The 10,070-nt window shown below is 41.5% G+C and overlaps 1 protein-coding gene across 1 annotated transcript in view; it reads left to right on the top strand.

Moving 5' to 3' along the window:
- fbxl16 (F-box and leucine-rich repeat protein 16) overlaps positions 1-10,070 on the top strand; it is a 31,084-nt gene that overhangs the window by 13,525 nt on the left and 7,489 nt on the right. The window contains exons 2-4 of the mRNA XM_020608326.1: positions 996-1,710; positions 4,864-5,106; positions 5,837-6,102. Coding sequence (XP_020463982.1) covers positions 1,003-1,710; positions 4,864-5,106; positions 5,837-6,102 — 1,217 coding nt within the window. The 5' untranslated portion in view covers positions 996-1,002. The remainder of the gene's footprint in view (positions 1-995; positions 1,711-4,863; positions 5,107-5,836; positions 6,103-10,070) is intronic.

Here is a 10,070-nt window from a genome sequence, read left to right as displayed (position 1 = left end):
GAGGCACGTGCCTGTGCATATAATCACAAACACGTACACCTCAGCAGACAATCCAATAGAGCTCAGTACATATTAAATATGTTACTGTCGTACATTAATCGTGGTTATAGGTCACATTCCACACTAACATAAACATGTTGCACATGCTGCGATAGGAAAATATAAGACCATCATTAAATAAACATGCAAATAATGTACAAATGTACAAGGTCTACAATACCCAGACAGATTATAATACACATCATAGACTACACATGGTAAATGTCCTCATCCTTAATGCAATGACTTATACTGTACCTCTGCATAACACAAAGTAATGGCTGATGGAATGAAAGAATCCCCTTTGCTGTTATTCTTTGCTTTTGGGGCCCGAAGACATCGGCCTGATGGCAGGGCCTGGTCCCACTGAACTAAGAATGGTGTGGATGAAATGAGAGGTTTTGAATTTTTGGCAAAGCACAAGCTTTCTGAATGAAAGTGGGCTCCATGGAAGACGACCAGGGAAGAGCCCACTTTTAAAAAAGAGATTAAAAACAGAGTAGAATTTGAATGTTCAGCCACAGTGGTTCTGGGAGAATGTCCTTTAGACAGATGAAACAAAATGAGAGCTCTGTAGTCAGTCATATCAGGTTCACAGGTCCCTTGAATGTAACACAATAAAATCAGAAGACAGTTACTACATTCTGGATAGAAAGTACCCCGCGTCAGAGAGCTCTGTCTCACTTGTAGCTCTTGGCAGGAGAATTATATTTGTTCATGCCATTTTTATTTGTTGTATTATTTAAAATAATATGTTAAATTAAAAATCAAAAGCAATGTGCTTTTTCTGTTAAATAGGAAATAGTAGGTGCCAGTTATTTTTGTCAGTCTGAACTTATTTCAGACTTTTTTAATTATATTTTTTAAGTTGACGGCTACACACTCCTTTATAAATTTGTGTTTACCCACATCTCCATTGATTAACAGCACACTGTGGATCTTTTCTTTTTCACTAGGTTCCAAATGTTGAACATGTCCACCCCCAGCGAGCTAAAGTCTCCATGTGTGACTCGCAACGGTATGGTGAAGTTGCCCCCCAGCCAGCCCAATGGTTTGGGCAGCGCGAGCATCACTAAGGGGACACCTGCTGCCAAGAACCGCCTGTGCCAGTCCTCCTCAGTACCTTCCATCCTGCCTCCTCCACCATCTTCCCTTCCCTACCACCACCACCACCACCTGGATGGCCCTGGCATGCCCCACTCAGCAGCCTCTCTCTTGGGCTCTGACCTGGACCCTGGAAAACCTCTGGTGGGCTTGAAGCCATCCCTTCGCCAGCTTCCCCCTCTCACTCTGCCCAAACCCATGCTTCTGGAGCGCCAGCTTGTCCTGGATGAGAAGCTGCTGAATCGACTGCTCTGGTACTTCACCACTGCTGAAAAGTGTGTGCTGGCGCAGGTTTGCAAAACATGGCGCAAAGTGCTGTACCAGCCCAAGTTCTGGGAAGGCGTGACACCCATCTTGCATGCCAAGGAGCTATATACCCTGCTGCCCAGTGGGGAGAAGGAGTTTGTCAGTCTGCAGGCCTTTGCTCTACGTGGCTTCCAGTCTTTCTGCTTAGTGGGTGTGTCAGACCTGGACATTTGTGAGTTCATTGACAACTACCCACTGTCCAAGAAGGGTGTTCGCTCAGTCAGCCTCAAGAGGTCCACTATCACAGATGCTGGCTTGGAGGTGAGTCCAGATGTATTTGCAAAGAACAGAGGCTACTTATGAAAAATTTGACATTTTCACATAGTGGGTTCTGGTGGCTGATAAATTATACCTTTCATAGCTATAGTCAGAGCCATTCCAACTCTTCCTCGCAGTCTGAAAAGCCACTAACACAACAAAGTAGTACCACTGGTCAACAACAGTTGTGAGCAGACACCTATATATTATAGTTATTTGTGATTGTTTCTTATGTTAGATTTGATCTAATTTTACAAACAACTCTTTCTGCTTTCTGATCTGCTTCTATTCAATTCAGTTAAATTCAGTAGGTTTTATTGGCTTGAAAGTTTTAATAAACAGTGTTGCCAAAGCATCAAAAACTTATTTAAAAAGTTTATAATTGATGATTAAATAATTGATTAAATTAACTGAAATTAATTAAGTAAATAAATAATTACAATAATTGGACAATTCAAAAGAAAAAGAGCAAAACATTTAGATTCAAATCAAATTTTTATATTATGGTGTCTGTGTGTGTGTGCCTGCGTCACTCACTGTCCCTCAGGCTGTGGCATTTTTAGTTTTGAGAGCTCATTTAGTTTTCTATATTGATTGCTATTTCTACAAATACAACAGTTATTCAATGTTTACCTTCATAAATGTCATGTAATATCTATTTCCACAGCACTAATTCATCATTAGAGCAACAGAGTCATGTCATACTCACCAGTCTGCACTTGTTAGCACAAGCACTGTTTTTATTTATTTATTGTTTTCATTCATTTCCAGTTTGACTTTTTTTTCTTTCAGTGTTAAGCTACTGTCTCACGTACAGTATGTTTCATATTCACATCCATTTTTTGGTAGACCTTTAATTTGAAATGTATACAGGAAGTGCTGAGCTTCATTAAAGCTCCAAGAGTGTTTTCTCAGTGAGTCTCTCCCTTGCAAAAAAGGTTGATAACCACAATGGGATTTTTATACCTGATTAAATTAAGGCTAAATAAATAAAAAATGATATCGACAGCTAAAATGAAAAGGAGAAGGGACTGCAAATGATAAGAGCAGTGAAATGCCAGAATGAGCCACCTCCTTTTACTGATCTTTATTAGTGACCAGATGATTATTTTATTCAATTTGTCAGTACTGGATTTTATTTGATAATTTACAGTACTCCTGGGCAGTGCCATTATTAGGGGAGTGAAAGCTGTAGACACTTCTCAGAGCACACAAATGACCTGTAAAATCAAAATTTGTGCTGGTTAATGTTTAGTGTGGTTGTGGTTATTTAAAGATTACCAACATTACAACTGTTAGGAAGGAAACATGCAATTGTACAACAATATAATGTTCATTTGATTGAAATATTTAGAACGATAGTACTTAATGGTGTGATAGAGATTGTCAGGTATGACAAATGCAAGTACACATGGTCTGTCAAGATCATGTTTAAGATCAACATTGCGAGGAGACAGGTTCCCACCTGTAAATCACTGGTGGAATAAAATTCACTATCAATGTACTGTAACGCTGAGTCACCAAACTCACAGCGTAATCACATTCACTCGTGGTAACTACTTCTACAACGATGTAGAAATGTGGCTAGCAGTGGAAACATTGCAGAACACAATGCACATCACAGTAACAACAGTAATAGTGCAGCAACACATGGCAACAATAATCAATCCATTGCCCCAGCGCATGTTTGCAAGCCATCAGAGACGCTGTCCTAGTGTTGACACACCTGTATCACAGCATTTTTGAGACACCGGTTGGGCCCAGTTTAGCACACAGCTGCATTTTAAATCCCTGCAAATTCCAGTTTAGTTGTAGTCTGTTCTAAACCCCCAGCTAAGCTAGTTAGATGCTAAGTGAAAGAGCATTGGAAATCCTGTTACTTTCCCCTTTACTTCTGCTCACATACAGTAACTCTGTCATTATGCTCTCATTTTCCATTGGAACAAAAAGACATAATGCTTGAAAAGTGATTCTCAGACGGTGCTTCATACCTGCTAGGCTAGGCTGCTATTCTGGGATGAGTGGATGGTTACCATGGAGAAAGCTCAAATTGTTGGCTGCATGATCTATATATGGACTTAACTGTTGTGGGGTGCTGATTTGTGCATTACCATTTTACTGCTTCTTAAAAGGGGTAAGAATTCCAAACTGAAGGAAAATGGGAGAAAAGACCAAATGGAAAATCAATGTAGGTTTCAGTTTTACAGCACAGTATTGCAGATGTCCATGCTCTGGTATTATGGAGACCCAAAGTATGTAACATAAATTTAATTTGAAACAATAAAAACTCTTTTCACAATAACAGAGTTTACTGTAGCTCATTTTTATTTAATTCCAATAATCTTCAAACTATTCATCTTTCAATGGCTTTTTTTTTCTTCACAGTATTTTTTGGTTGGTAGAATCAAAAAAAATATCATTCTTGTTAAGTTTGGAAAAAGATTAAAAGACAGACAGTTTTACTCATTTGAAGCACAAGATCACTGAACAATGTTTGAAGTATATTTAATTGATTATTGATAGAGCTTATGACACTGTTCTAAGGCACTTTTCATTTCAATTCAATGACAACGGAAGTGTTGACAGTGTGGTGCTTTGGAACTTCTCACCAAAATTACTAAAAAGTATAAAACTGTATGTCACAAGTAAAAATATGTGTAAATGTATGGTTATGCAAATGGTTAAAATAAATTTGCAGGCAGACTGCAGGTAAAATAAACAGAAGAGATGGAAAACAGCAAATACAAAGAAGATATCAAAATGATGTTGGTGTCTTTTTCTGAAGCTTGGTTAGATTTGGCACAAAACAGAAAGTAAGTGTCTAGATAGGGTTGAAATTTTTTGCACAATAAAACTGATAAATGATTTCAGCAACAGACCTTTTTGCTGGGGTTTGCACTACACTACACTACACTTAATATGGCATCAAGTCCAACTGTAACTTTAAGCTGAGTTCTGACTGTCTGTAATTAAAAGATTAATATTAGGAAACTGTGCCCATTGTATCCCTTTGATTTGAATGGTCATCAAATCATCAAATCCAGAATTCAGCTGCTTTTCTGATTAGTCAGGTATTGTCTAATTTCTTTTTAGCTCTATGTAACCACATTTCAGCAACTACAACAGTGACTCAAACTGATGACCTTTATGTTGCAGGTCATGTTGGAACAAATGCAAGGTCTGATGCACCTTGAGCTGTCGGGCTGCAACGACTTCACGGAGGCCGGTCTGTGGTCCAGTCTGAATGCCCGGCTAACTTCCCTTAGTGTCAGTGACTGTATCAATGTGGCAGATGACGCCATTGCTGCTATCTCACAGCTCCTGCCCAACCTATCAGAATTGAGCCTGCAGGCCTACCACGTCACTGACACAGCCATGGCCTACTTCACAGCCAAACAGGTAGGGCGGCAAAACAAGAGATGCCAGCTTGAGACTTCACTGTCCACATTCGCACAACTCAGTTCTGGATGTTTAAGCACTTTATATTCTGTCTGACACAAAATACACTGTGTTTTCCACAAAGTGCTTGTTTGCATTATTAATAAGCATAATCAGTGAAATGAAAAAAAGCTGGTTTAGTAGAACCAAAACAACCTAAGGTTATAACCTTGACAGTGTTCTTATTAATTAAAGCTGCACCAGTGGATCAGTGACAGTATGTGGAGGCATCCAGAGTGACAGATATCAACAAAGACCAAAATTAAATTGAGCTTAAATAAGTACTTAAATGTGTCATGGCCAGGTATAATGAAGATGAGACGGTGTAAGGTTTCTGATTTTGCTACTGAGCACAGGCTCAGTAAAAATTTGAACTGATCTATTTTGAGAAACCAAAGTATAGAGGTTGCAGTTAGTGAATGAAAACAAAACATTGTGTGCATAGCAATTTAGCCGCCCCGCTCCAATCTCCAAAGGCTTTACCATGTAATGTTTTGTCATTCCTTCATATACAGTAGCTCTACTGAGGAGAGGACAGAATGCAAATGGTGCCACAAGTGCAGTTGATTTTTGCCCTGTGTGGAACAGCTTGTGATGGGCTCATCCTTAATACTAGTGAAGCCACCCCAAATTTTTATCTAATTCCATTTGTGCACATATCAAACAAACTGAAATTACCCTCCACTCACAGGGCTACACCACCCACACTCTGCGGCTGCACTCCTGCTGGGAGATCACCAATCATGGTGTAGTCAACATGGTGCACAGCCTTCCCAACCTGACTGCCCTGAGCCTCTCTGGCTGCTCCAAGATCACTGACGACGGTGTGGAGCTGGTTGCTGAGAACCTGCGTAAGCTCCGCAGCCTGGACTTGTCCTGGTGCCCTCGGATCACTGACATGGCTCTGGAGTACATTGCCTGTGACCTGCATAAACTGGAAGAACTGGTGCTGGACAGGTCAGTGTGTTTGGATCTTGTGCTTGTGAATAGCAGACAAAGAGTGGCATGCATGGACATGGGCAGAGTCTCGTCGAAATGTACCCAGGTCAACAATTATTCAAATGCAAAAAAAAGTAGCTGTAGTAAAAGCAATCTTCAAACTAATGGTGAGAATATTGAATACTCAACAATAACAGTGGCCAAGTACGCTATAATTTATTGATATCGATCCAACCATTATCTATACTGCTTATTCCTGAATAGGGTCACGGGGGGGCAGGGAGCCAATCCAGTTATACCCTGGATAGGTTGCCAATCTATCACAGGGTGACATGCAGCTGGGGTTCCAACCCGGACCCTTCTTGCTGTGAGGCAACAGAGCCAACCACCGCACCCTGTGTTTCTCTTTTATTGTATATTCTTAGTGATATTATTATTATACACACTATACAGATACACAATCATAGATGAGTTAATTATATCTTGTTTTTGCACACAGAGATGGTGATGTTCTAGTGGACTGCCTGATATTCAGAGATGTTTCTAATACTCTCTATGTAAAATGGGCAGACGACAAATTAGAAAGCTGAAAAAACTTAGCAGAAGGCATCTGGATGTAGTTTTAGGTACAGGTCTTCTAACTCAGTCGTTAGAGGACATTGTTGGTCATCAAAGGACTGAAACACCACCTAGTAGGATAAATACCTCCTACTTACCACCAGTCAGACAGAACTGATGAAGCCTCTTGGATGAGAGGCGAAACGTCTTCTACCTAAAACTACGTCCAGATGCCTTCTTCTACGTTTTTTCAGCATACTATGACCTGGATGACTGAGAATTTGCACGGACAAATTAGAAACTGGTCAAAAACAAAATATAGTCCATTAGGTGGCCCTGTCAGCAGCTTTTCGGCCAACTTGACATGCTGAATCAGCGTTGTAGGTTGGGTCTCATTGGTAAGACAGAGACCGCTCTGACCGGCTGTTAAGCTTAATGAATCAGTGCATGAGAAGATAATATTTTAGGGAAAGCCCCTTCAGCCTTCACTGTAGAATACAGGGTTTCACCGATTTAGTGCAGTTTCTCCTTGTTTTTCACCTCCACAGCCTCATTTCTTCCATAACCACAAGCAGTCTAGCTTTTCTTTCCCTTTCTGTATGACAAACACAGATACAGTCACTTGATGGTCAGGGGAGTTCTTTCTTTCATGCAGGAGCAGAACGTATGTCCTAGTTGGCCACTGGCTGTAGTCTGTGTGATATGTTCAAGTGTCACTTTTTCAACCCGACTGGCACAAACAAAGCTGACGTGAGGCAACGCAGCAGTTGGCCTGCATTGCTGCTAATTCTTTCATGTCAGCTTGGCGAGCTCTGCCCTTTGACTGAGATGTGATGACAGCAGAGTGAACTAGTGACATGACAAAAATGTATCAGTTTTCCATATCAGTTCATATACAGAACATATACACTGATCAAGCATAACATTAACCACCTGTCTAATATCGTTTATATAGGAGTCAATGTGGCAGTTGGTTGGCACTTGTGTCACTGTGCATCTTCTGTGAACCCATTTGCTTCCACAGTTCTGTCAGGAAGAGCACAGATGTCTACAACTGAGTGAAAAACTTATGAAAAAGAAGTGAAAACTGGTTGTGAGGACAAGTTGGAGAATTCAGACAAATTCAACAGCCTCACTACTCTAGGTGTGATCACCACTACAGCCCCCAACTTTCTCTTCATAGAGACCAATATACAGTATTTCTCATTTTCACCCATTTTAACAAAGACTCAAAAATAACTTTTGCAAATGTAAAAGTTTAATCTACAGTAGGGCAACTTCATAAGGGAGCTGTGGGTGTCCATGACCCTGTTGCCAGCTCACCATTTGTCCTTTAGACCACTGCTCTGACCCAGTCATCTCACCATCACCATTTGGCCCTTGTCAGAGTCATTCAGATCCTTACACTTGCCCATTTTTCCTGCTTCCAACACATCAACTTTGAGGACTGAATGTTCATTTGCTGCCTAATATACAGTACCCCACACAGACCGGTGCCACTGTAACAGTGTTATTCACGTCACCTGCCAGTGGTCATAGTGTTGTGCCTGATCAGTGTAAATCAGTGTCAGCATTTACAGTATATTGAGTTCAAAGATTTTCAGTACTTGTGTCAAAACCTACACATTGACCAAGCACTGTTTCCGTTAAGGGCCAGTCGGCCTTGTTCAAGATGAAACAGAGGACTCAGATTCAGGGTTAGAAACCAGATTTATTCTAGGAGTGCAGTCTTATACTTGTATAGTGCTTTTCTATGCATTGCAGCACACTCAGAGTGCTTTCACACTATTTGGCCATTGACCCATTCGCACTCAAACCAGTGTTATCACAGCATCTTGCTCAAGGACACTTCGACATGTTGACTGGACAAGCCGGGAATTGAATCGCTAATCCTCTAGTTAAGAAACGACCCGTTCTACCTCCTGAGCCACAGCCACCCCCGATAAGTAAATAAAGACCTGGCTTAGCTGGAGGATGAGATGCTGCCCAGACTGGCAAGGCACCAAATCGTGGTGCTGGATGCAGGCTGGCACTGAGAGAAAGTTGTCATCTGAGTGGGAATACAATCAGCACCGGAGAAGGAGAATGGTAACTGGGGTAAGAGACTTGGGTAAGGCTTGCAGGGGGAACTGCAGTCGCAGCTGAAGGGCTGCGTAGACTCACGGCCAGCAGTTAGAGCTGAGGTGGAGTGAGGCAGGCAGCAACAAGGAACAACCAGGTGACCTGCACTGACGCTGGGCTGAGACCACTCATACTGCAGTGAGGAATAAATAGGTGAGCAGAGCTGACAGAGGACTGGAGATAACCCAGGCAGTGATGGGGAACAAACAGGTGAGTTACGCAGACACTGGGTTGGAGACAACTCACTTCTGTGAAAAGGGATAAACAGGTAAGCAGAGCTGACACTGGACTGGGGATTACCCAGGCAACAATGAGGAACAAAACAGGTGAGCTGTGCTGACAGGAGCTGATCAACACTGGCTAGGAGAAGCAAAGAACAAGGGTTAGCAAAGAGTAGTTCGGTAAGCTACGGAAGAGACTCGTCCGTTATGTTTCAGGCAAGGGAAGGACCCAAATATGCAGACGCAAGCCAAGGCAGAGATTGATAGGATTTTAATGTAACAAAACAAGAATGGTGATTATGACCGGAGTAAAGCTGGGTCAAGTGAGGTGACAAAGGACAGGAAGCCTAACCAAAATAAAAGCACAAACAGTAAGCCAGACCACAAACCATAACATTGTCTCCCGGCATGCTTGCTGCTTGACCTCTCTGCCTGATTGAGAGGGAGAGGGAGCACTGGCAGAGGACCTAACAGTCTCAGAAAAATTACTCAAATAAATATATTGCTAATAAATAAATAAAATTGTTTAGCTTGTCAGTATAAATCCATATTTAAAATCAAAGTCATCTTGCAGTGTGAAATGCTAATCAGATTGCAGGGTGTTTCTTTGAGAGGCTTGCTGTTTGTTTCAGTAGAGGGGTCTAATATCTGAAAGCCCTTACAATGTATATACACTGTGTATTTTACTGGATCACAATCAGCCATAAAACAGTTTTTAGTTGCTCATCTCACAGGCACAGGTTTTCAACAATGCACAGTATATCAGTGTATTTAGTTGAACAGAAAGAGATAAAAGCAAAGCACATAAACTAAAAATACTTGATGAAAAAAGCATAACTGGCTTGGGCCTGTTATAGTCATGCAGTTACAGTATGCTCTATGGCTGATCTGTCTATCTCAAGGCCCTTGGGAGGGTGTTGGCACACTGCAGATACCTGTGGTCTCTTTCTGAACCTACTCCCAAATCCTTGGGAGGGTGCTGGCTTTCTCAGGACAGGGTACCACTGTCCTTCCCTTCAATCTATCCTGCGTCCTCTTTGAGACTACCACAGCCCTCTGTGTAAGCCACAGTCAAGACAGAAGATG

This window comes from Monopterus albus, unplaced genomic scaffold, assembly GCF_001952655.1.
Source record: "Monopterus albus unplaced genomic scaffold, M_albus_1.0 scaffold92.1, whole genome shotgun sequence".
Lineage (NCBI taxonomy): Eukaryota > Metazoa > Chordata > Actinopteri > Synbranchiformes > Synbranchidae > Monopterus > Monopterus albus.
Note: the sequence above shows the minus strand (reverse complement) of the source record. Positions and strands in the feature narration are given on the sequence as shown.